Raw genomic sequence first — 26,160 nt, forward strand, 5'->3', positions numbered from 1 at the left:
GCCCTGCTGCTCCCCTATAGCCAGGACCCCGGTTCCCGCCCATCGGCCCCACGCCGCCCATGGGACCGGGCCCCACTGCACCCCCAGGGCCGGGACCCCGGTTCCCGCCCATCGGCCCCACGCCGCCCACGGGACCGGGCCCCACTGCACCCCCAGGGCCAGGACTCCGGTTCCCGCCCATCGGCCCCACGCCGCCCACGGGACCGGGCCCTGCTGCTCCCCTATAGCCAGGACCCCGGTTCCCGCCCATCGGCCCCACGCTGCCCACGGGACCGGGCCCCACTGCACCCCCAGGGCCGGGACCCCGGTTCCCGCCCATCGGCCCCACGCTGCCCACGGGACCGGGCCCCACTGCACCCCCAGGGCCAGGACCCTGTTTCCCGCCCATTGGCCCCACGCCGCCCACGGGACCGGGCCCCGCTGCCCCCCTATAGCCAGGACCCCGGTTCCCGCCCATCGGCCCCACGCCGCCCACGGGACCTGGCCCCACGGCACCCCCAAGGCCGGGACCCCGGTTCCCGCCCATCGGCCCCACGCCGCCCACGGGACCGGGCCCCGCTGCCCCCAGGGCCAGGACCCCGGTTCCCGCCCATTGGCCCCACGCCGCTCACGGGACCGGGCCCCACTGCACCCCCAGGGCCGGGGCCACCTGCCCTCCCCGCCAGCGAGGCCCGGGCTGGGCCCCGGCGCCCCTCAGCGGAGGCGTCGAGCCCCGGCCCCCGCCCCGCCGCTGCCCCAGGCGCGCGCGCCCCGCCGGGCCTACAAGCCCCAGGATGCCGCGCGGCGGGGGCCCCGCTGCCGGCCGGCCGCGCGCCTGCGTCCGGGTCGGCGGGGAGGAAGCCCCGCCCCCGGCGGCGGGAGCGGCCGCTCCGGTTGGCCGGCCGGGCTGCCGCTCAGAACGGGGTCGGGGGTCAGAGTGCGCGGAGGTGAGTCGCTGGCTTGGGGACTCGTGGTGCCGAGTGTGGGGGGAAGGGCTGGCGCGGCCCCCGCTGTAAACACCCCGGCGGCCCCCGGGGGAGGGGGGTCCGCCGTGGGCGGGGCTCGGCCGGGGGGGGCGGCGGCCGGCTGGGCCCCAGGGGCCGGCGGGCCTGGCCAGGGGGAGGGGGCTGCCCTGGCGCGGGAGGGGCTGGGGGCCTGGGGGCCGGGGCTGGGCCGCCCCCCGGGGCCTGGCGGGGCCGGGGCCGGGACCCCCACGGCTGGGGGTGGGGGCTGCGCCGGGAACGGGCTCAGAGCCAGGCCGGGGCGGCGCAGGCTGCGGTGGGCAGGGGCTCAGAGCCGGGCCAGGGGGCTGGGCCTGGGCAGCTGCCGGTGGGGGGGGTTGAGCTGGTTACGTGCTGAAGGGAGCCGGGTGCCTGGGGGGCAGGAGGGATGGGAAGCGTTGGGGGGCTTCAGCGGGGGCAGGGTGTCAGGAGAGGGGGTGCTGGGCTGGCTGGGGGGTGCTGGGCTGGCTGGGGGGGGATCTCGGGCTGAGAGGAAAGGGGGGCGGCAAAGGGGAGAGTGGAGCCTGGACCTTCACCCCAGAGGCAAGGGAGTGGTTCGCCGGGTCTCTCCCCTGTGGCTCCGAGAAGTTAGCCTGCAGAACTGGACATTGTGGCTGGGTGTGAAGCACTTCGTCCCCCGGTGTGGCCCCACTTCTAGGAAGCAAGGAAGGAAAGCCACTCTGAAGCTGGTTAAGGAAGAGGGGCCCAGCATTGTGGCCCAGCGGCTCTCTCCTTGTTGCCATTCTGTGTTAAATTGGGTCTCCGCTCCTTGGGCGGTTGCGTGTTCTTCAGCAGAACTATTCAGGGTGTGGCTCTTGGGGTCACTCCCCAAAATCCTGGTCTGATTTTGATAAAGTGCTGTCAAGTCTTTGAGCAGCAGAAGTTGATTGCCCACTGAACTGAGTATTGTGGGAGATGGATTTAAAAGGGGCAAGAAATCTTAATAGGGATTTGAACATTCCCTTTGGTGTTTGAATGAGGGAGTCAATAGTTTGACTTTTATATGTGAGATTACACTGATTGCACATCTTCTGAGTGTGAAAGAGTTGAAACTCAGAAGTGAACTTGAGAGAGTTGATAAATACAATGTGCGTTTACTTGTTGCGTGACCGGCCACAGGAATTTCTCCTCCCTCCCTTTTCTTGCTACTGTAGTGTTACAGGTATTTCTCCTAAACAGCATGAACAGACATTGGGCCTTTTTTCTGATACTCTGTCTGTTGTAAGCCTTATGCCTGGTAGCTTTACATGGCAATGGGGCATTATTAGGAAATAAATCTGATGCAGACTTGGGTTTCTTTTTATTTCATGGACTTCTGGTTTTAGAAGTAGGGTTTTTTGATGGCTTCAGTTTAGTCAGATCTCTGGTATTCTTTAGGCCACAGTGCAAAGGGCTGGTCTGATTGGTTAGATTGTACCATATCTCAGCTCAGAAGAGATAAGGAAGACTTTAATCAAATGCTTAGGGTTGTGGTATTTCTAAAAGGAATTGGTCCTGTCAGACACTAAGCTGCTATTTTGAATGGTAAGGTAAGGTACTTAATAGTTTTGGTGCTCTGTGCAATACTGTGGAGTTTCATAGCACTTTCTCAGTGTAAACCTGGCATATAAGATTTCACACCAAGAATGGTTTCTTCCTAAATAAGCTATATGTTAGAAATCCAAATGGTTACTCTTCAGGGTGGAGGTGGGTGGTGGAAATGACTTCAGATGTACTTTTGTACCTTTAATTGTTGAGTTTGGGATGGGTTCTCTGTAACTGAAATTTTGCAGGCTGTTAATTTATACTGTAGGTGAAATGCTTCTATTGTTCTCGAGAGACCCTTTTCATGGCAGTTGCTTCTCTGAAGCATAGGTTGCTCTGGGTACAATAGCGTGTGTGCACGCGTTCATAAAAAAGCTTCATAAGTGCATGTAGCCAGATTTGATTCTCACCAAAATTCAAAAGACTAAAACTGACTGCATTAAAAAGAAAATGCTAATTAATTTGGACACTAAACAAAGAAGTCCCTGAATAAGTGTACACAGATTGAGATGACCTTTACTTTCATAGGGCATGGCTACACTGGAAACTTCAAAGCGCTGTCGCGGGAGCACTCCCGCAGCAGCGCTTTGAAGTGCGAGTGTGGTTGCGCAGCGAGCGCTGGGAGAGAGCTCTCCCAGCGCTCCTGGTAATCCACCTCCACAAGGGGATTAGCTGCAAGCGCTGGGAGCCTGTCCACACTAGCGCTTTAAAGCACTCTGACTTGCGCTCAGGGGGGTGATTTTTCACACCCCTGAGCCAGTAAGTTAGAGCACTATAAAATGTAAATGTAGCCAAGCCCATAGTTTTGAATGAAAGGTATTTAGCTGGGATTTGATTCCTTTAGGAGGACTGCTAGAGCTGCTACGATGCCTATCTTGTTTTGGCTGTGTTACTTTTAGTAGGTATTGAATTTTTCCTTTATTTAATCTAGGAAATAAAGTTCTGAAAGACATTTGGCATGTAAAGTTCTTGCACTTGCACTTCCTTTGTTTTGATCTAGTAATAACCTTTGTATGAACTTCACTGAACCTGTACAGCATATGGGAATGGTGATCCATGAGCTAAATCTGAATGGAAATGGACACCCTAAACTATATTCATAAGAGGCCATTGGTGACTATTAAACAAATATACATATTTTCAAGCCTGCTCTTGGGTGAGAAGGACGCACAGTTGCTGCAGGTGGTGGTCCTGGAGAAGCGCAATAGGAAATGCTTTCTTTCTGTTGGTTCTGAACCATTTCCCCAGCAGAGTGCTGGGGCTGCTGTGATACTTGGGGGAGTGGGGTGCAGATTTGTAGATGAGAGGTAAAACTGAAGTCTCTGACCATTTTAGTCACTAAATATTCTCTGACAAATTTTCTTTAAACCTAAGAATAGAGTGGTGGTTGATGCTGGCCAAATTCCAACTGGGTAATTGCATTGTGTCTCTGAATCTCTCCTGCATTTTCAGTTGGATAACGATTCTTCACTTCCTGTCCTAAATTTCTTGGCAGTATAACTATGTACTGTTAGCTTTGCTGTTTCTACCCTAACTAACTCTCTGAGCAGTACCTCTGTCCCTTGCCTGTTTTCTAGGATTATTGTGAATTGATGTGGTTTCACAAAATCTGGTTTACGTGCCTCCTTGAAATATCTTCCAGCCCCTATGACCTTCAGATTCTGTAGAATACAATCATAAGGTCTGGACATTTTTAAAGAAACTTTGTAAAGAGAATCACCCAAATGTGAACTAAATAGAAAACAGTGCAGAATTGTCAACACCAAACTGTAGACAGCGTTAAACAGTTGGGGTGTGAACCATCCTGTTTGTCTCAGTTGAGTGTTAACTCTTGAGCCTGACAGTGACAGAACCGGATTTTCAAATAATTTAGGTACACAACTGTGTACCTGATTTGCATCACAGCAATTGCGTGTGCAAATCAGGTAATCACATCTGCCAGGTACCACATAACCAAAGGGCAAAAAGACATAGTTCTAAAAGTGCCTGGTATTTTTACTTTCACTAAGTTAAGGTATGTGTAACAGCAACTCTGCAGACTCCATTGCTGTTAGGGGGGAGCTCAGTTGTGGATTGAGAGTTGCATGTGGCTTTAATTTATAAACTCAGCCCACGGACCACAATTAAAAATATAACTTGGCCCTTTCCACAGAACACACTGAGGTCATCTGATAAGGTACTATACCAAGTACCAAATATATTCTTCCACTGTAGCGTTACAGTCTGACTACTTATACACTTCAGGTTGTTTTCCTCCCTCTACTTTCTCACTGAGGGGCAGTCCTGCTGTCCTTCCATGTGCAGAACTCCTGCAGATTTCAGAATGAGATCCATTTGTGTAGCCACTGCTGCTCTTGGGGAAAATTTAAAAATACACAATAAAATCTGTTTTAAGAGACCACTCCAGGAGCTGACAAAAGTTGGCTGCCTAGCAGAGTTGGCCTAATGAAGTTGGAGCAGAAGTGTATCCTGTATCTTTGGGAAATACTTAGGGGACAGCCCTGAGATAAGTGGTCTGATTAGAGCTGCATCTTGATTAGGTTTCACCGCAATGTCAAGTAAGCTATGATACCTGTTTCATTCCCAGCACACCGATTATCCATGCATTAGCCACAAGAAGTCCTCTTCTTTGTAATTTTGCTCCTCCTCCTCAGTCCCTGTGATCTCACAAGACATTGTCTGTGATGTCACTATGGAAACCATTCTGATGGTCTATGCAGTGGTTTGGCATGGCATATCACTGAAGGAATGTGGGAGGAGCAGGCTGGTTAGATAGGAGAAAGCTTCCCTACTCATGGAATTCCCTCCCTGTTTTAGTCAATCCTCTCCTTCACATCCCTCATTAACTCACTTCTCTCAAAATGCCTACACACAGTGAGTCAACACTGCTATTTTCTTTAAATTGAACTCTCAAGATGTGCACATGCCTGAAATGAGTACCACATGATCTCACTGGACTAACCCTTGTGTCCCATCTAATTGTAGATTGTAAGGTTATTGGAACGGGGGGAGGGCTGAGCGCAGTCTTGAGGATCTATAAAAACAGATAGTTCAATACTCAGCTGTATTGGTGACAAGTAACGAATAGGAACACTACACGGACATTTCAGGGCAGTGCTTTCGGAAAGTTACATTGGAAGTTTCCTGCAATGTGGGTTTGCTACAAACTTACCCAACCAAAAACCAATGGAATTAAACGAGGAAAATAAATTGAACCAATGGTAAAAGGATACTATCAGATGAATTGATTAAACCAGTTTACCTGGTATTTTTTAACACCACTTTAAATCCTTACAACTTTTAGAATACTATTTTAATGTGTTTTTATTTATTTACTCTTTTTTTTTAATAAGTTTGAGCAGTGCCGTTAGACTCACTAGTTTTTGTTTATAGTCTTTCATTTTCTGGCTCTCAGGCCATGCCAAAGTGCTGTGATATTTGGGCTGCAAACACTTGCAAGAAAAGACTTGGTATTTAAAAAAACTTAAAGTTCACTTAAAAAAAAAAGTCATGGACACGTAAGCCTCAATCTGATAGAAACATCGGTACCAAATCTAAACATGGGCCCCTGTTTGGTCTGAAAGTGTCTCTTTAAATGCTGACGAAAGTGGGACCATTCTTGGCTCTAAGTCTGGGCTGCTGTTGCTGCCTTAACCCAAGGGTTTGCTCACTGTTAGATTGTGGCTTCCCCTTCTCCCAAGATGAGGCGACATTATCACTCCAGACTGTCAGCTTGAACAGTGAATGTGTTTGCTCTTGGGTGGAAAGCAGGCTGTTGAAATTATCTGACTGTCTCATTTTGCCCTTGTATGATTTTGATTTGTTTTAATTAGTAAAATTTAAATATTAGTATTATGCACAAAGAACCCGTAAAGCTAAGATTCATAGACTAATTTGTCTCTCTGTGCACAAATTAGTTACAGGCATGAATGCCATTCATCCTACAAACCGCAAGGCGTTCATACATATGCAATGCATTTATTTGTGTGATCAGGTCTCATACTTCTACTACCAGTGGAGAAAGTTGCTTAAAGTTCCCTGATCACTTCATGACTGGCACTGTTTGTTAGTTTCTCATCCCTCTAGCGCAGGGGTTCCCATAATGTGTTATGTGTACCCCTGGGGGTACAGGAGACCTCTCTGGGGGATAAACGGGAAAAATTGTGTAATGGTGGATATTATTTATTAATTGTATTTATTGCAGTTTCATAATAGGCTACTCGGATGAAGCTTTGAAACTCTGTGGGAATTTGTTTTATAAAAGACGGGAGTTAATTTACTTCAAGATGTACCAACGAGAACACAGACACACTGACGTACAGAGCCCTCACCTCCAATCACCATGCAGCGCAGGCTCAGTTGCCCATCAACTGTCCAATCTGAATTCAGAACTTAGGGTTTTTTTCCGGTTGTATACGTCCTGCTATAACTATATCTGTACTTAACAGTGAAATACCTACAGATGGCTAAAGACAGGTGTGTTAAAAAGAACACACACACTATCCATGATGAGAAGGCTGGTGTACGCGGGCAGCTGGTAGATCTGGAAGGGGGTATGCAGTAAGAAAAAGTGGGAACCTCTGCTCAGGGGTTCTCACAACAAATTTTTTGGTCACCTCAGAGTGTGGCCACCAACTCTTCTTGCTGGTGGCTGCTCTGGCAGTTTTTCCTAAAAGACTTCAGGAAAAACAAACAAATATGCACATACATCCAAATCATTGTAATTTATTTACATAGGATTTTTTTTTGCAGACTCAATAATAATAAAAAAAAAGTACAGTTGTCTCTCTTCTTTACTGGACCTAAACAGACTAGAAACACAAATAAGGTGCTCTGCACATTCTTGTCTTTTTTTGTTGTTTCTTTTTCGGTTGCTTTTTTTAGACTTGCTAGCAAGTAAGTCTGCTGCTGTGAAAAGTGATACTTGTATGTTAATATCACTTTTCACAACCTCCCTGCTAGCTACAGTATTAAGTCTGCTGTGAAAAGTGATAATAACAAACATACAAATATCACTTTTCACAGCAGACTTACTCAGCCCAGGGACAAATTAAGCCCTGGATAGGGAGATGGTAGGGAGGCAGGCAATGGGGGTCAGAGGTCATGGGGGAAATTTGATAGGGGGCCAGGGGAGGCAGTGGGGGCCAGCAGTGATGGGGGGGCAACCCCGGGACCCCACTGCTGAAGCATGACCCCACTGCCCCTGGGAAAGTGGGGAACTCACTGGCTGCCTGCTCCAGCGTTTGTGTCTCTGCGGGAGTGTGGGGGGGTAGGTCCCACTCCCAGCTGGCAGCCCCAGGGTGGGGGCCCCTGCTTCCCCCACCCCAATCTCCACCCAGGAGGCTGTGGCCACGAGAAAAGCCCCTGGTGGCCACATGCAAGAATGCTGCTCTAGTGGATGCTTGTGGTTCCCAGTAAGCAGTTCCCTCAGATTCATTCATCTTGAGTCCTGAAGTGAGATAGGTGCTAGTGCAAATTCTTTTCTGTACATTTAGTGGGGCCTCTGGCAGCTAAGCCCGTACAGCTGGTGCTTGCCTGTCTTTTGGCTTTCCTTACTTTCTAGAGCTCAGCTGTGGTGCTTTGCCATCATTTGCATGGCACACTGATGGGGAAGGAACCTGACCGGCCTGGGTTCGCCCCACGCCATTCTGGAGACAGAATAACGGCAGGTCATACTAACTTCCAGCATTTTGTAAGCAATAGTTACTGGTTACAGCAAATGAAGTCACATGTGACATGCAGTAATATACAGCCTATAAAACTAATGTTATCTCCCAGCGGTAGCCCCCCGCAGGAGGATATTTCCCATGTTACTGGGAGTTACGAACATAAATGCTGTAACATTTTCCTATGTCTGTGTACAATCTGTCAAAATACTTCATGAAGTCCAGGCATAGTTTACGGTCCCATTACAGTTAATATATATATAGATATATATCTGTATAAGGAATTGTAGCTGGATAATAAGCATTAAACTGGTTGGATTGAGTGCCAGATGTGGCAGTCGACACTGTCTGAGATTATAATCTATCCCTGTGTGCATAAAGTACATTTATCACACTTCATTTGGGTTTGGAAATTGAATCATTCAACACATGAATTGATCTGGGTAGTGTAGGGTTTGTATTTTCTTTTTAAAGCTGTGTTCTGACTCAGTATCTGTATTGCTGTGTGTTGGAATAAATATTGGATAATTAGTAGTGTCTTGAATCTTCTGTAGTAGCCATAAATGCTTTACACAGATTTTAATAAATAGCATCTGCTCACCAGCTCCCTAATGCTCTGAGACACTCTGAACTTGCCGAGGAAGATGTTACAGTCTCTTCCCAAAATACCTGGAAGTCTAGAGTAGTGACTGACTAAATACTATAGTTAAGACTTCACTTGCCAAAAAAGCAGAGAGCAAAAGTTTGCTATTGGATTGTTCCTAGTCATGTGCTAGCTGTCAAGGGGATTAGCAAAATGTCCCCTCGCATGCTTCTGTTCAGTGCTTAGCTGTATCTACACATTAATATACATTAGAGAAATACTGATCTTACCCAGTATTACCTAGCCATATATATTATGTTGTTGGATGTATTTGATTTAGGGGGCTACTCTCTGACTCCCTCCCCCACTTCAGTTGTATTTTTCCCTTTTCAGAGTAGGTTAAATCATAGAAGCATAAAAATGTAGGACAGGAAGGGCACTCAAAGTCATTAAATCCAGCCCCCTGGGCTGAGGCAGGACCAAGTAAACTTAGTTCATCCCTGACAGGGGTTTGTCCAACCTGTTAAAAACCTCCAGTGATGGAGATGCCACAGCCTCCCCAGGAAACTATTCCAGAGCTTAACTACCCTGAGAGTTAGAAAGTTTTTCCTAATGTCTGACCTAAATCTCCCTTGCTGCAGGCGAAGCCATCATTTCTTGTCCTATCTGCAGTGGACATGGAGAACAATTGGTCACTGTCCTCTTTATAACAGCCCTTAACATATTTGAAGACTATAATCAGGTCCCCCCTCAGTTTTCTTTTCTAAAGACCAGTCTTTACCACAACAAATTATTAGCTGCTTTATTCCAAGATTTTTTATCTGCTCTGGTAGACCTTCAGATCCACAGTTGACAGCTTTGAAGATCTGAAGCATAAATATCTGTTATCCAGGATAGGTTAGATGTGAATGGAAGTGATTTCCATTTGGCTGTAATGAATTTATTAATGGCAATAAAAGTATGAGATGGAAAAGTGATAGGTCTTCCTGAACACCTTTAGGATAAATACAATGTTAGGCTTGCAGGGCAGCTCTTTATTATGGTTTTGTAACTGAGGTTTTTAGTTTTCCAGGCGACTCTTACTTGCAGTGCTGCTTTAATAAAATATACAGCCCCCAAAATGCTAAAGCCAGGACGTACAACCAGTATATGCCACGAAAGTCAGACTGCAGGAAGTGACTCCGTATTAAACCTCTTCAGTCTCTGATTTCCACCTTTTGTGTGCACGTGTGTTTCTTTAACACAAAATCCTTCTGGGGAAGGTTACAAAATGTGTATTTACCTAATGCACATGACCTGCTCAGCTGCAATCATCTCCTAATCGGGTCTTTCTGAGTTTCTTACCTGAGTGTCTCTCAGGTAAATACAGCTTTAGCTGTTCTTCAAGGCATATTACCTCATTAAGTGTGTATTTTGGCAAGTGCATTATTTACCTGATAGACTAACAGATACAAAGGAGCAGTTGCTGTCTGTGCAAATAACCACGGTGGTGTTCGTGAATGATTGTCCTCTGGTTTCTTTGAGGCGGTTTTTATTTTGTTGTGTAAGGCTGGCTACTCTTCATATACACCAAGGGGTGCTTCCTGCCCTCCGTGCAGGTGCTGGCGGCATTGTGCGCACACCCAGGGGAGTCTGCGCTTAGTTCCGCTGCACTAAGAAACTAAACAAAAGCAAGACGTATCCTTGCTTGTATGGAAGGAAGGAAGTCTGTACCGCTCACAGCCACCAGCGTCTAGACACCTGCTGTCCTGTGTCTTCTATCCATTCTAGCTTGTGAGCTCCTTGGAAGCAGGGACTGCGCCTCCCTACGTGTGCTACGCACACTGGTAACTGTATGCTGAGAGCAGCGGTGGTGCAGGCAATGACACCAATAGCTGCCCCACCACTGTGTTGGCCCTGTCTGGAGGGATCAGCTGCCTGCCGGGCTGAGCTGAGTTCACTCTCCAGGCTTGCTCCGTCGCTGGCCTGGGGCTAGTTGTGGTGGGTTTTTGAGCAATTGAGATCCACCTCCTAGGAACCGAATGTCAAATAAACCACTGAAAGGCCCGGTAGCAAATACTGACCTGGGCTGGCTTTGAACTGGCATCCTAGACTTGAAAGACTCTGTTGCTTGTCCCTGATCCATGCATTCCTGGAGAACCCCCCCCTCTTTCTTTTTTTTTTTTTTTTTTTTTTAAGAAGAAACCATTTGAAACTTCTTCCTCCCACTTCCCCCATCAAAAAACCCAGATGCCAGAGGGTCACATTATGGATGTGTGATCTGTAAAACTGCCACAAAGTTTTTAAGTCACAAGAGTATAAATAAAATAGTGGGTGGGATTTTTATAGGGGAGAGGGAGGAATGAATTAAACTTAATCAGTTTGGATTTTGTTGGAAGGAAAATTCACCCCTTGAATGTGAACATTTTAGATCAGTTCCCCCTCATCCCATCTGCCCTTCCCCACCCTGAAACCCTCCCCCCCCCCCCCCCCCCCCCCCCCCGGTGAGCAAGAGATTGTGTGTGGCACCTGTGCCCTGTTGAGAGCGACCAGGCGGAATGGCCTATGGAAGCATGTTATCAAGAGGCTGATGCAGGGGGTGAGAGATGGGAGAAAAGCTGAGTAACACGTGGGGAGTCGAAGGGTCTGGCTTGGCTCTAACTGTGGGGCTTGGGGCCGAGCGGATGGCGTCTGCACGCGTCTCATTGTGCCTAACTCCTGTTATGTGCAACTTCTGTTACCAGTGTACATGTATCAAGAAACTAAGGGTCCTTCCACATACGTCAGTGAGCTTTGCATCAGACCCCTAAGTCCCGAAGCAATCTAGATAGTGTTCTGTAGCGTGCAGACGCCTGATCTGGCCCCTGGAGCAGTGATTGTAGTGTCTCTGCCTCTTAATGTAGAACTATTCACAAAGGTTAATTTCTAGGTTGCTAGTGGGTCTAGACGCTGTCTAGTGTATTTTCAATAGGTCATGGTATTACCTGGGTTTCTTAGTGGAACCTTTCATCTAAAGACCGTGAGAGAGTCTGTTCCAAAATGGCTGGGTTGAAGAGACGGCAATAGAAGTGAGATGTGTGCGCGTTAGTAACACAAGCCCCTCTCTCTCTCTCTCTCTCTCTCTCTAAGTTTCAGATGCCTCTGGATGCTCCATGGTAGCACTCTTCCATATTGGAGCAGCAAAGATTCCTCCAAGCGTACTTCCAAGGGTGAGACAAGCTCTGTGCTTCTACCGCCTACGTTGCTTTCTCCAGGGGTGCGGCTCCACCGTAAACAGGAAACTGGCGTCCCACGGCTTTGGCGCGTCCATGGCAGCCATGTCATCCTTCCCTCCACAGAGATATCACTACTTTTTAGTGTTGGATTTTGAGGCCACTTGTGACAAACCACAGATTCATCCTCAGGTAAATATCCAGCCCCATTTATTCTTCCCTTGCAAACTGCTGGCTCCACCCTGTGAAGTGGGATGCAGTGTCTGTCCCTTCACACCCCCACCAACAGCTCTGAGGTTTACCCCATACCCTCCCAGTGCTGTGCACACTTCCTCAGCAGCTGTTATTGGCCCAAGTGGTTTCTGATGAGCATCATGAGGCATTTCTGCCCCTTAAAATGGATGTCTGCACTACTGCCAACCTATCAGCCCAGAGGGAATGAAACCAGAGACCTTGGCCTCCATCATGACAATGTTGAAAAGACATTTGTTTGAAAAACTTTACCTGTCTTAGGCCTTAAATGCTTCTCAGCTCTCTGGCTTGGGGATGGATTGAGCTGGTATTAGCTGGGAACACTGTATTATTGGCACACTCCAGACGGTTTCATCCGTTTCTGCAGGAAAAACATGTTTCTAGCCTATAAAGTTGTTCTGGGTGTGAATGTATGCTGGACTGCTTGTTGGAGTCTGAAGGTCTTTAGTCATGATAGCTCTGAAAGGTGTGAACTTTCCCAGGCTTATCTTATCTGGGTGTTTAACTCTGAAGTGTAACAATAATCACATAATTTAAATAGAAACCTCCAGCTACTCTGGGATTTTGGGTGCATCTTGAGTGTGCCACTTTCAGCTTCTCACCCCTGAAATTAACACCTCTCCACATGCCTTCTGCAAATGGTTGTTTCCTTGACAGTGGAATGCAAAATGAATTAATAACGATATTTTCAATAGGGCTGTCAAGCGATTACAAAAATTAATCACGTGATTAATCGCACTGTTAAAGAATAATATACCATTTATTTAAATATTTTTGGATGTTTTCTACGTTTTCAAATATATTGATTTCAATTACCACACAGTACAGTGCTCACTTTATATTATTATTTATTACAAATATTTGCACAGCAAAAAACAAAAGAAATAGTATTTTTCAGTTCACCTTATACCAGTACTATAGTGCAATCTCTTTATCATGAAAGTTGAATGTACAAATGTAGAATTATGTATTAAAAAAGTAACTGCACTCAAAAATAAAACAATGTAAAACTTTAGAGCTTACAAGTCCACTCAGTCCTATTTCTTGTTCAGCCAATCGCTCAGACAAACAAGTTTGTTTACATTTGCAGGAAATAATGCTACCCGCTTCTTGTTTACAGTGTCACCTGAAAGGGACAACAGGTATTTGCATGTCACTGTTGTAGCCAGTGTTGCAAGATATTTACGTGCCAGATACAGTTAAAGATTCATATGTCCCCTTCATGCTTCAGCCACCCTTTCAGTAGACATGCGTCCATGCTGATGGAGGGTTCTGCTTGATAAAGAGCCAAAGCAGTGCGGACCGACGCATGTTCGTTTTCATCATCTGAGTCAGATGCCACCAGCAGAAAGTTGATTTTCTTTTTTGGTGGTTCAGTTCTATAATTTCCGCAACAGAGAGTTGCTCTTTTAAGACATCTGAAAGCATGCTCAGCACCTCGTCTCTCAGATTTTGGAATGCACGTCAGATTCTTAAACCTTGGGTCGAGTGTTGTAGCTATCTTTAGAAATTTCACATTGGTACCTTCTTTGCAATTTGTCAAATCTGCAGTGTTCTTAAAACGAACATGTGCTGGGTCATCATCCGAGACTGCTATAACATGAAATATATGGAAGAATGTGGGTAAAACAGAACAGGAGACATACAATTCTCCCCCAAGGAGTTCAGTCACAAATATAATTAATGCATTTTTTTTAATGAGCGTTATCAGCATGGAAGCATGTCCTCTGGAAGGGCAGTTGAAGCATGAAGGGGCATATGAATGTTTAGCACGTAAATACCTTGCAATGCCAGCTACAAAAGTGCCATGTGAACGCCTGTTCTGACTTTCAGGTGACATTGTAAATAAGAAGCAGGCAGCATTATCTCCTGCAAATTTAAACAAACTTGTTTGTCTTACCGTTTGGCTGAAGAGGAAGTAAGACTGAGTGGACTTGTAGGCTCTAAAGTTTGACATTGTTTTGTTTTTGAGTGCAGTTATGTAACAAAAAAACAAACAAAAAATCTACATTGTAAGTTGCACTTTCACAATAAAGAGATTGCACTTCAGTAGTTGTATGAAGTGATTTGAAAAAGACTGTTTCTTTGTTTATAATTTTTACTGTGCAAATATTTTTAATAAAAAATAATATAAAGTGAGCACTGTACACTTTGTATTCTGTGTTGTAACTGAAATCAGTGTATTTGAAAATGTAGAAAAACGTCCAAAAAATTTAATAAATTTAAATTGGTAGTCTATTGTTTAACAGTGCGATTAATCGCAATTAATTTTTTTAATCGCAATTAATATTTTTGAGTTAACTGCAATTAATCAACAGCCCTAATTTTCAATCATTAACATAAGAACGGCCATACTGGGTCAGACTTATGGTCCATCTAGTCCAGTATCCTGCTTTCTGATAATGGAAGGTGCCAGATGCTTCAGAGGGTATGAACAGAACAGCAGTCATGGAGTGATCCATCCCCTGTTGCCCATTTCCAGCTTCTGGCAGTCAGATGTTAGGGACACCCAGAGCATGAGCTTGTACCCTGACCATCTTGGCTAATAGGTCCAACAATGGCTATCTTCTATGAACTTTTCTAGTTCTTTTTTGAACCCTGTTATAGTTTTGGCCTTCACAAAGTCCCCTGGCAATGAGTTCCACAGGTTGACTGTGCATTGTTTGAAAAAGTACTTCCTTTTCTTCGTTTTAAACCTGCTGTCTATTAATTTAATTCAGTTACCCCTAGTTCTTGTGTTATGTGAAGGGGTAAATAACACTTCCTTATTCACTTTCTCCCCCCGAGTCATGATTTTATAGACTTCTATCATTTCCCCCCTTAGGCGTCTCTTTTCCAAGCTGAAAAGTCCTAGTCTTTTTCATGTCTCCTCGTATGGAAGCTGTTCCATACCCCTAATCATTTTGTTGCCCTTCCCAGTACCTTTTCGTTTCTAATATATCTTTTTGATATGGGTTTACCAGAACTGTACGCAGAACTGAACGGTCTTTTTTTGAGTGGTAACAGATAATTTAGACCCCATCATTTTGTTTGTATAGTTGGGATTATGTTTTCCAATGTGCATTACTTTACATTTATCAACATTTAAATTTCGTCTGCCATTTTGTTGCCCAATCACCCAGTTTTGTGAGATCCCTTTATAACTCCTCACAGTCTGCTTTGGACTTATATATCCTGAGTAATTTTGTATCGGCTGCAAATTTTGGCACCTCACTGTTTACCCCTTTTCAAGATCATTTATGAATATGTTGAACAGCACTGGTCCCAGTACAGGTCCCTGGGGGACACCACTATTCACCTTTCCACTCGTGAAAACTGACCATTTATTCCTGCCCTTTCTTTCCTGTCTTTTAACTAGTTACTGATCCATGAGAGGACCTTCCCTCTTATCCCACAACACTTACTTTGTTTCAGAGCCTTTGATGAGGGACCTTGTCAAAGGTTTTCTGAAAGTCCAAATACACTATATATACACTAGATAACCCTTGTCCACATGTTTGTTGATCCTCTCAAAGAATTCTAATCGATTGGAGGCATGATTTCCCCTTATAGAAGCCATGTTGACTTTTCCCCCACAAATCGTGTTCATTTGTTTCTGATCATTCTGTTCTTTACTATAGTTCTATCCAATTTGCCTGGTACTGAAGTTAGGCTTACCAGCCTGTATTTGGCAGCATCACTTCCAGAGACTTTTTAAAAAATTGATGTCACATTAGCCATCCTCCAGTCATCTGGTACAGATGTTGATTTAAGTGATAGGTTACATACCACAGTTAGTAGTTCTGCAATTTCATATTTGAGTTCCTTTAGAACTCTTAGCTGATTACCATCTGGTCCTGGTGACTTATTACTATTTTAGTTTATCAATTTGTTCCAAAACCACCTCTCTTGACACCTCAATCTGGGACAGTTCCTCAGAGTTGACACCTAAAATGAATGGCTCCGGTGTGGGACTCTCCCTCACATCCTCTGCAGTGAAGACTGATGCAAAGAATTTATTTAGCTTCTCCGAAATGTCCGTATCTTACTTGAGTGCTCCTTTAGCACCTCAATCTTCCAGTGGACCCGCTGACTGTTTGGCAGGCTTCCTGCTTCTGATATACTTAAAATATTTTTTTTGCGGTTAGTTTCTGAGTCTTTTGCTACTTGCTCTTCAAGTTTTTTTGGCCTGCCTAATTATACTTTTACATTGGACTTGCCAGAGTTTATCAATGTGGGTCTTGGATTTCCATTTTTATTGGGTAGTTTTATTCACTCAGATATTATCCAGGGCCCAGCGTGGTAATGAACAGCCAGAATTGTAGTGTCTCAAAATAGTCACAAGATTTGGTTCCTGTAAACTACATCTACACTAGGAATTTGACCAGTCGCTGGCATTGGCCAATAGCGGTGGGTGTCTGATGGTATGCTAATGGCTTTGTCTCATTTGTATAAAAAGTTAAACAGTTTTCAACTCTGGGTTAGGGCATCTCAGTACTGAGAACTGTTGTAAGAAACCAGTTCTTTAGTTAATACAGACCTGCCTTAACCTGGATCTTTACTTAGATTTAGACTTTTAAAGAGGGGTTTGCAGGTCTGGACTGAGCAGTCGTAGCATGTCCCCCATGCAGTGTCTTGCTCTGGGCAGGGCTGTCGGTTCCTCATGTCTGTGAAAACAATTCACCTGAAAATTAAAGGACAATTGCCGCCTGTGGGATTGTGTCTTCCTGAGGCGATGCTGTGGCTTTGCATCTCGTTCTGCTGGGAAAACCTTTGCCTCTGCTCAAGGGAGAGGTCGGGATATTTCTTGCACACCCAGCCTCGGGTGCACATGCCTGTCAAACCTGTAAATTGGTTCTACCTTGTCCTTTTTGAGATGGGTTTGGTCTGCGCACATTTTGATGCAAAACCATGAGGCATGTGGAGCTGGTTTACAGCTGGCAGTAAAATGGAGCATGAGTGGAATACGATTACTACTGTTTTAAGGAGCTTTGTCCCCAAGTCCTTGCCGTGAAAGTAATGGTCTGGGCCAGTGCAGATCTGCTCTATATTTTATTGGTGAAATGGAACCTTTAAGGTGGGGATGGTCTTTGATTTTGTTTTTTAATTATCTGTGTTCATCATCTGCCTGCATCATGCCTTGTCTGGCCAGGGCTGACAGTCCCTCTCTTCGGCAAAAACAAATTAGCCTGAAAACTAAAGAAATTATGTTTACTATGGTTCTTACTGCACTGGAATCAGCACAGCTGATAAGGCTTAGAGACAGTGTCCTCAGAAAAGCAACCATGTAAAAATGGGACCTTCCCATTCATTGTATCTGAGTCATCTGTTTACTGACATTCATGTTTTTTGCCACTGTTAACTCTTGGGCTCTTCAGTGCTATTGGTGAGCACGCTGACTTTATGCTGCCGTAGGTATTTCCAGGGACAACGCTGGCTAAGTTCCAGTTACGGAATCTTCTACTGGTAGTGATGTAAGAGGCAGAGGTTTGGTCTGAGCGCAGGATTTGGAGCCAGGAACAGCCAAGTCCTAATCTTACCTGTGCCACTGGTTCCTTCTGTGACCTGGAGCTGCTCATTTAACTTCTCTGCCTCAGTTTCATCACGGGTAAGATGAGATAATGGGGTGCTGTCAGGAGAGCACTTTGAAGATGCTGTATACATGCTAAGTCAGGAGTGGGCAAACTTTTTGGCTTGAGGGCCACATCTGGGTATGAAAATTGTATGGCGGGCCATGAATGCTCATGAAATTGGGGGTTGGGGTGCGGGAGGGGATGAGGGTTCTGGCTAGGGGTGAGGGCTCGGGGGTGCAGCCAGAAATGAGGAGTTCAGGGTGTGGGAGGGGGTTGGGGTGCGGGGTGAGGGCTCCGGCTGGGGGTATGGGCTTGGGGCTGGGGATGAGGGGTTGGGGATGCTCTGGGCTGTGACTGAGGGGTTCGGAGGGCAGGAGGGGGATCAGGGCTGGGGCAGGGGGTTGGGGTGCGGGAGGGGGGTCAGGGGTGCAGGCTCTGGGCGGTGCTTACCCTCAAGCAGCTCCCAGAAGCAGCAGCATGTCCCACTCTGGCTCCTATGCGGAGGCGTGGCCAGGCGGCTCTGTGTGCTGCCTCGTCCGCATGCGCTGCCCCAGCAGCTCCCATTGGCCACAGTTCCCAACCAATGGGAGCTGTGGGGGCGGTGCTTGGGGTGGGGGCAGCGTGCTGAGCCCCCTGGCTGCCCCTACGCGTAGGAGGCAGAGGGGTGCCATGCAGCTGCTTCTGGGAGCTGCACGGAGTGGGGCAAGCCCCTGACCCTGCTCCCTGGCAGGAGCATGAGGGCCGGATTAAAATATTTGGGGGGCTGGATGCGCACCCTGGGCCGTATTTTGCCTACTCCTGTGCTAAGTGGTGTTCAGCTTCCCGTTTTGTAGTGGCAACAGCTAGCCAAGTCCATTTTTTTGGCATGTAAAATGAGCCTAGAAGTCTCTCACATAGTAAACATGCTATCCCACAATATCACTTTACTTTTCTCAGTAACTACCCTTTGCACTGCTCAGACTCCTCCCAGGAAACTTGAAGGAGAGATCGTAGCTATGCTAAGGTGCGTTGGTATAGCATCTGCAGAACTAGCTATATTCGCCCCTGGGAAGTGCTCTGCTGTGACCAGCACATGCTTAACTTTTTTTTTATCCCGAACTGAGTTCTTCACATCCCTTTGGGAGCCCCGAAGATCCCTCATTTTGACCCCTTTTCACACTTCACAAGTCTCCCCTTGGGATCTTATGTCCCGGCCACCATTCTTTTGTTTAAGGACAGTGGGATTGCCTCAGGGCGCTAACAGTATTGCTCCTTAGCTGGCCAGAGGGATCAAGTGACTGTGATACGTGGCGGCTGCTCTGTAACTCCAGTGCCTGTGCCAGATGCTGTGGTTCTTTAACATTCCCAGCTTTGGGAGCAAGAGAGAGGTGGTGGATGTTTTACACGGTAATAGAGCACTGCAGCAAACCAGCCCCTGTTTTGTCAGTTCACTGTAAACGCCCTGAACATTGGATGGCTCCTCATAGATGCACAGATGAATCAAAGTGAGAATATACGCGTGCAAGGAAGAACATACCTGTTTGTGGATTCTCTTGGTATAGTCATGGGTGATCAGAGCAGCCCAGGGTCAATAGAGAGTGTTGGTTATAATTTCGCATGCCCCGGTGCCAACTCCAAGATTTGACAGCACGGTGGGGAAGTCTGAGAGGAGAAGTGCATAGTGTGTCTCCTAACACTTGAAACAGCAATCCAACACCTGGGGTTTAGCAAGGTCGGATTCTGAGGGCTGGGAACAGGAGTGCCCTCAAATCCTTTTAAAAACTAAACTTGTGTCATTAGGGCTTGATCTGGTGGTCAGTCCCATTAGTAGCTGTGTGAGATGCCTACCAGGTTCAAACCCGCATTGCCCTACGTCCTTATTTTATTAATGTACCGAGTGTGCATGCACAGGTTGGTAAGCATGCTGCACTCCTTGCCGTCAATATCAGCCTTAGACTTTCTTCCGCTCCCAGCCCAGGATAAAAGACAAACTCGTTCCTCACTACCATTCCCTCCGGAGAAGGTCTGAGAGAAAGATAGGCCTTGCATAGTGCTGTGAGGGTCAACGGGCACGGGCTGCCAGTCCAGCAGGGAAGCTACTTTGAGAGCCAGTGACAACACCCAGCCCTACTTCAAGCAGAACTGGAGATTGGCCATGGATATGTGGTCTTGCTCATCTCCATTGTTGGGATGGTGCATCGGGAGATAGGCAAGTTTTGTGCTAGCCAGACCAAAATCTCGTCAGGCTTTAGAGGTCAGATGCATCACCTTGGATTGCACACTGGAAGCCAGTGGAGACTACCAAGTGTGACAGGGTCAGGCCAGATGGCTATAGGAGAGTAATAGAAGGCAGATATATTAGCTCCAGGCTAAGTAGGTCCCTTTTCCCTAGGTAAGGTAACAGGGAAGGTTCCAGAACAATCAGGAACCTTCTGGAGACCATTGAGACGGGCTGATTAGAACACCTGCAGCCAATCAAGAAGCTGCTAGAATCAATTAAGGCAGGCTAATCAGGGCCCCTGGGTTTTAAAAAGGAGCTCACTTCAGTTTGTGGTGTGCGTGTGTGAGGAGCTGGGAGCAAGAGGCGTGAGGAGCTGAGAGTGAGAACGCGGACTGTTGGAGGACTGAGGGGTACAAGCATTATCAGATACCAGGAGGGAGGTCCTGTGGTGAGGATAAAGAAGGTGTTGGGAGGAGGCCACGGGGAAGTAGCCCAGGGAGTTGTAGCTGTCGCACAGCTGTTCCAGGAGGCACTCTAGACGGCTGCAATCCACAGGGCCCTGGGCTGGAACCCGGAGTAGAGGGCAGGCCCGGGTTCCCCCCAAACCTCCCAACTCCTGGTCAGACACAGGAGTCGTCGACCTGCACTGTGAATTCAGAAAAACGGCCAAGCTGAGGGCTGCCGTGAAGCTCCAAGGTGAGCAAATCCGCCGATAAGCGCAAGACCCACCAAGGTAGAGCAGGAACTTTGTCACACATGAATACTGTCGGTATAACGTGCTCCCTGCTGCTGGGCCAGGGGCTAGGCAGGCAGCTGAGTGCCGCACTAGCAGTAGCTTCCAGGTGCTTTTCGAGAGGCTCTCCAAGCAGACCGTATTGCAATAGTCCTGTCTGGAGGCCAGAAGGGAATACAGTAGATTATCAACAAGGCCAGCATCAGAGGGAATGGTCACTGTCCTAGCCAAATGCAGACAGGAAGGGCCAGATTAATCCTTTGTGGGCCCTGCTCTGCCCTGAGGCCCCCCCCCCCCCCGCTCTGCCCCCCCCCCCCCGCATGGCCTCTTCTCTGTGAGACCCCGCCACGTGTGGGAGGAGGGGGCGGAGAGGAGCGAATGGCGGGTGGAGCTTCAGGGGAAGAGGCCAGGCAGCGGGTGGGACCTCTGGGACAGAGCGGGGCTGCTTCTGAGTGTGAGCCTGGTGTCATTGTAAACCTGGGACTGCAGACAGGGAGAGGTTCCGCTGGCTGCCGGCTCTGCCTAGGAATCCCCAGGCCAGCGGCAGCTCTCTTTTAGCCCAGGGTTCATACGGCCGTTGGACTTGACTGCGTTGTAAATCCTCTGACAAAACCCACATTAAGGTTGATTTTTAATTGCTCAAAAGTAAAGAAATTCAGACTTGTTTCCCATGGTGACCTTAACTCTGCTCCCTCGTGCATAATCATTCCAATGGGTGTAGTACACGATTACTTATCTATATGCTACTTAGGTTGCACTAATGGTTTAAAAAAATAGTTCCCAATTCAGCTTCTTCCTATGGTGTTACTGGAGGAATGCTATTAAAGATGCATGTGATAAAATGATTCAGAGGGTTTTGCTTTGTTGCTAAAGTTATGCTAAGAGCATATAAACTGCAGAAACACCCCGTGCTATTGATATAAATCTAAAGTAACAGAACAGGTGCAGTTCCTTTGTACCATGTTTCCCATATAGCATGTGTCCCTGTTGCAATGCTGTGGGAACCTTATCTTATGCAGTTCATGCAGTCTTATAGTTCAGATCTTAATGTAACCAATTGCATATAATCTCCCTCCTTTAAAAGAGGAAAAATAAAACAAGGAAAATAAATTGGTAGAGATGGGAGAAGTGCAACCAGAATTTCAGAACAAGTTCTTTAGGGTATGAAATAACAGCTGCAGTCTGGCGCAGAAAAGACATGTTCTTCCTGGCAGTTGTTTTACCTTGGAGGCCTCCCCCATTCTAGTAGTAAGAGGGCACAGTCTTGCTGTGACCCATGTGATCTTACATGGCTGCAGGCTACAGAATTAACTGTACTTATTTCAAGCCCTTGGAGCTGGATAACATGAGCGGGAATCAAACCCAGGTCTCCTGCAGAGCTCAACTACTAAACCACCAGGCAAGACATCTGATGTATGAAAATATTCAAAGCAATTTAATCTTTAAAAAATAAACCACCATTATTATAGCAACAAGCCTAGAATACGAGGCACTCAGGTGGTCACCTGTAGAGTACTGATTGAGAACTAAGCAGGTCTGGACCAATCTGTTGTTGGCAGGCCAATAAAATCATCAGCTTTAAAGCAGTCCCAGTGCTCCTTTGCTTAGCAGCTTACTGAGGCTAATGACAAGTCTACACTGCAAAATTAAGTTGACCTAAAGTACATCGACATACGGCCACTGCAGTAATTACATCGCTTTGCATGTCCACACTGCGCTCCTTGTGTCGGTGATGCGTACCCTCAGTAGGAGTGCTTCAGCCCATTTAACTGCCAGTGTGGGGCATTGTGGGGCGGCTTCTGAAAGGCAGCTACAGTCGATGTAAGCAACGCAGTGTCTGGGCTGGCGCTGTGTCGACCTAACTACATCGACCTAAGTGCTCCGCCTCTCGCAGAGCTGGAGTTATTAAGTCGGTGTGGTGAGCAGGTTACATCGGTGGGAACGACATTTTAGGGTAGACGCTTACAGAGTTAGGTCAGTGTAAACTGCCTTGTGTCGACCTAACTCTGTAATGTAGGCCAGTCCTAAATGATCACAGGGTGCACTAGTGTCCCTGCACTGTTTGAGCACTGTGACATTAGCTATGCAATCATTACCCATGGAGCAGGTAACCAATGGCGTAGTTAAATAGGGCGGTTGTTTCAGAAAAAGGTAGTGAGCAGCACTCACCATGGGGGGTGGGGGAAGATCCATATCCCCTCCAGGTAAAACCCCCTCTGACCACACACCCTTAGTTGTCTTGTACCATCCCATATTGGAACCCTGTGGGGTATCAAACAACTACAACCCATACTCGATGGGGACCCCATCTTGAAATAAATCTTTCCTGAACCCCTTCTTCCAGTCTTCAAACAACCCACCAACCTCTTCAGACTCATCATCAGACACAAGCTATCACCAGTGGGTGAACATTTTTCACAAGCAGTCACTCTATATCTGACCTATCAGTCCTCATCCTGGAAGGACGCCTACCCAACGCTTTCAAAAGATGAGACTGGGAGCTTACATTCCTAACGTTGCTAGACGCTAAAAATCATGGTCTCAATGAAGACACTGGATTTATGGCTTATTACAACAAACTGTAACCCACTCACCCCCCTTTCTGTCCCGTTATTATAGAGGTGTTAACGGGCCACTTCTCCTTGAATGGTCCCTTAGAATATGTGCTAACTATTTATGCTAAAAGAAAAGGAGTACTTGTGGCACCTTAGAGACTTACCAATTTATTTGAGCGTAAGCTTTCGTGAGCTACAGCTCACTTCATCGGATGCATTCAGTGGAAAATACAGAAGATGTTTTTATACACACAGACCATGAAAAAATGGGTGTTTATCACTACAAAAGGTTTTCTCTCCCCCCATCCCACTCTCCTGCTGGTAATAGCTTATCTAAAGTGATCACTCTCCTTACAATGTATATGATAATCAAGGTGGGCCATTACCAACAGGAGAATGGGTTTGGGGGTGGGGTGGGGAGAAAACCTGGATTTGTGCTGGAAATGGCCCACATTGATTATCATATACATTGTAAGGAGAGTGATCACTTTAGATAAGCTGTTACCAGCAGGAGAGTGGGGTGGGGGGAGAGAAAACCTTTTGTAGTGATAAACACCCATTTTTTCATGATTTGTGTGTATAAAAACAAACATCTTCTGTATTTTCCACAGTATGCATCCAATGAAGTGAGCTGTAGCTCACGAAAGCTTATGCTCAAATAAATTGGTTAGTCTCTAAGGTGCCACAAGTACTCCTTTTCTTTTTGCGAATACAGACTAACACGGCTGTTACTCTGAAACCTGTACTTATGCTAAACTATCTGTTGGAACTTGTATTGACCCTCTCAGTATCTTTCCCTGACCTGAAGAAGCGCTCTTTGTGCAGCTCGAAAGCTGGTCTCTCTCCCGAACAGAAGTTGGTCCAGTAAAAGATATTCCCTCCCCCGACTTGTGCAGCTGAACACATTTGCAGCCTGAGGTTAAGGGAACAAGCACAGTAGTTTAGTGCACTTACGATATTGTGGTAGCACTTTGAAACACCAGTCGTTCTTAGCCCCATTGTGCAGCGTGCGGTACAAACGCTGCCTGTAAATATTCATAGTGGAGGTATTTCAAAGCCATATTTGTAAGATTTGAGTCATCAGTGCTTGCTGAGGACATCTTGTGTCCTTTCCAAGTATGATGCTTTAAAGCCAAACAGTATTTTTAAGTTACCTGAGTTCAGAAGAGCATCTGACCAGTCACTAAGGCTTTGTCTACATTAGCACTTTTGTTGGTCAGGGGTGTGAACCCTCCCCCTCCCCCCTGACCGACATGTTTTACCAACAAAAGCGCCGGTGTGGACAGTGCTATGTCGGCAGGAGACGCTCTCCTGCTGACATAGCTACCGCCGCTCATTGGCGGTGGTTTAATTATGCCGACAGGAGAGCTCTCTCCTGTTGGCGTAGAGCGGCTACATGGGAGACCTTACAGCAGTACAGCTGTGGCACTGTAAGACCTGTCATGTAGACATAGCCTAAAGCCTGCCGATTGATCGCAGAAGGGAAGGACGTGTCTGACTCAAACATAACCGAGTGGCTGTTCTTCAGTCCCTCCAGAAAATGAGATCTGGGACCGAGCCCAAGAAGGAAAAACAAAAGTTCAGAGAGTAAAAAGGCATCAAGAACTTTCCAAGAAAGCATCTAACTTCATGGTCACCTTTCTGCCCACCCCATGGAAATCCTTTTGGGCTCTAAGCAGCCAGGGGATGGTGGTTTGAATACAGAATTGGAGCCAGGAGCTCTTGAATTCTAACTCTGGCTCCAACATAGACCCGTGTGTGACCTTAGGCTAGTCAGTAACCTTTCTTTGCCCCAGTTTCGCCAGCTGTGAAATAGGATTGTTATCTCACTTGTTCATTTGTGGGGTCCCCGAGAGGGATTGGGCAGGGCCCCTGTTTTCCTCTTTGCCCTGCTCTGGTCATAGGGTATATGATCTCTAATTTGGATGAAGGGAGTGGGATTTAAGTGCTATTAAGATTTCGTTGCTAATCCCCCAGGGAGTGTGGAATAGCCAGCCTTTCAGTGATGAGATTTTTGTGCTTGTCCCCTCTCTCCTATTTCTTAGGCTGGCTTGCCAGCCATCATTATGTTATCTATGTAGACTTCGGTTTGTTGGTAGAGTTATTCTGATTCTGTTGTTAGGCCTTGTCTATACTAGGCAAAAATCCACTGCAGCCTACTGTTAGCTGGGATGTCTATAGCACCCCAGTGTTCACGCACACGCACACAAACACGACCTTCACACCTATCCCACGTGTTTTACCAGCGCTGGCAATGTCGATCATTTGCGCTGCTTGGAGGGGAGGGAAACATTTCTGGACCTTAATACAAGAAAGTCTGCGTTTGTTTCAGGCTGCAGAGCAGAGAGCCTGTTGTGAATGACTGATTTTCTTTATTTTTTGGTCAGGCAACAAGAAGGTAAAAATGTGAGGGCTCTTGGCTTTTGGGGTAAATGTCTCTCCCACCCGCTGCGTCGTGCATGAGGGAGTGCTTGTTAAAGAAATGGCCAGCTTCATAGAGGAGGTGTCCTCTGCTGAACACTGCCAACTCTGGTGCATGAGGGCTTTGTTTAGTACGTTGATTTTGACAGTGGCTGATGGGAGGAAAAGGGGCATGGCTCGAAGACCTGAGAGTCTGCCTGAGATGAGGGAAGGGAGAACAGCTCCTACAGCCAGCATTTGCCATCTTATTTCATCGCTCGAAAAAGGCTTCAGTGTGAGTTGTTGTCCTTTGCCATAAAAAGGTAATGTCTGGAAGCGCAAGGACCGGCTTAGCCTGGCTTACCCTGCCCCACAGGGTGATACATGCTGCAGGCTCCAGTTTGGTCTGAGCTGCAAATCTTCATCGTGACATCAAGCTTCAGCTTTCGTAGCTCTACAGTCTCGTGCAACAGGCAATCAAAGACGTGTGAGTGGTTTTTGAGGAAACAAATGGATGATGTTGG

At 46.9% G+C, this 26,160-nt stretch overlaps 1 protein-coding gene across 6 annotated transcripts in view; it reads left to right on the plus strand.

Moving 5' to 3' along the window:
* The first annotated feature begins 835 nt into the window (after nucleotides 1–835).
* ERI3 (ERI1 exoribonuclease family member 3) overlaps nucleotides 836–26,160 on the plus strand; it is a 232,906-nt gene continuing 207,581 nt past the window's right edge. For 3 of the 6 annotated variants that reach the window (XM_043553171.1, XM_043553172.1, XM_043553173.1), the window contains exon 1: nucleotides 11,862–12,136. In XM_043553171.1, coding sequence (XP_043409106.1) covers nucleotides 11,885–12,136 — 252 coding nt within the window. In that variant the 5' untranslated portion in view covers nucleotides 11,862–11,884. The other 3 variants (XM_037907025.2, XM_037907026.2, XM_043553170.1) reach the window with 3 other exon arrangements.

Source organism: Chelonia mydas, chromosome 8 (assembly GCF_015237465.2).
Source record: "Chelonia mydas isolate rCheMyd1 chromosome 8, rCheMyd1.pri.v2, whole genome shotgun sequence".
In the NCBI taxonomy this organism is placed as follows: Eukaryota; Metazoa; Chordata; order Testudines; family Cheloniidae; genus Chelonia; species Chelonia mydas.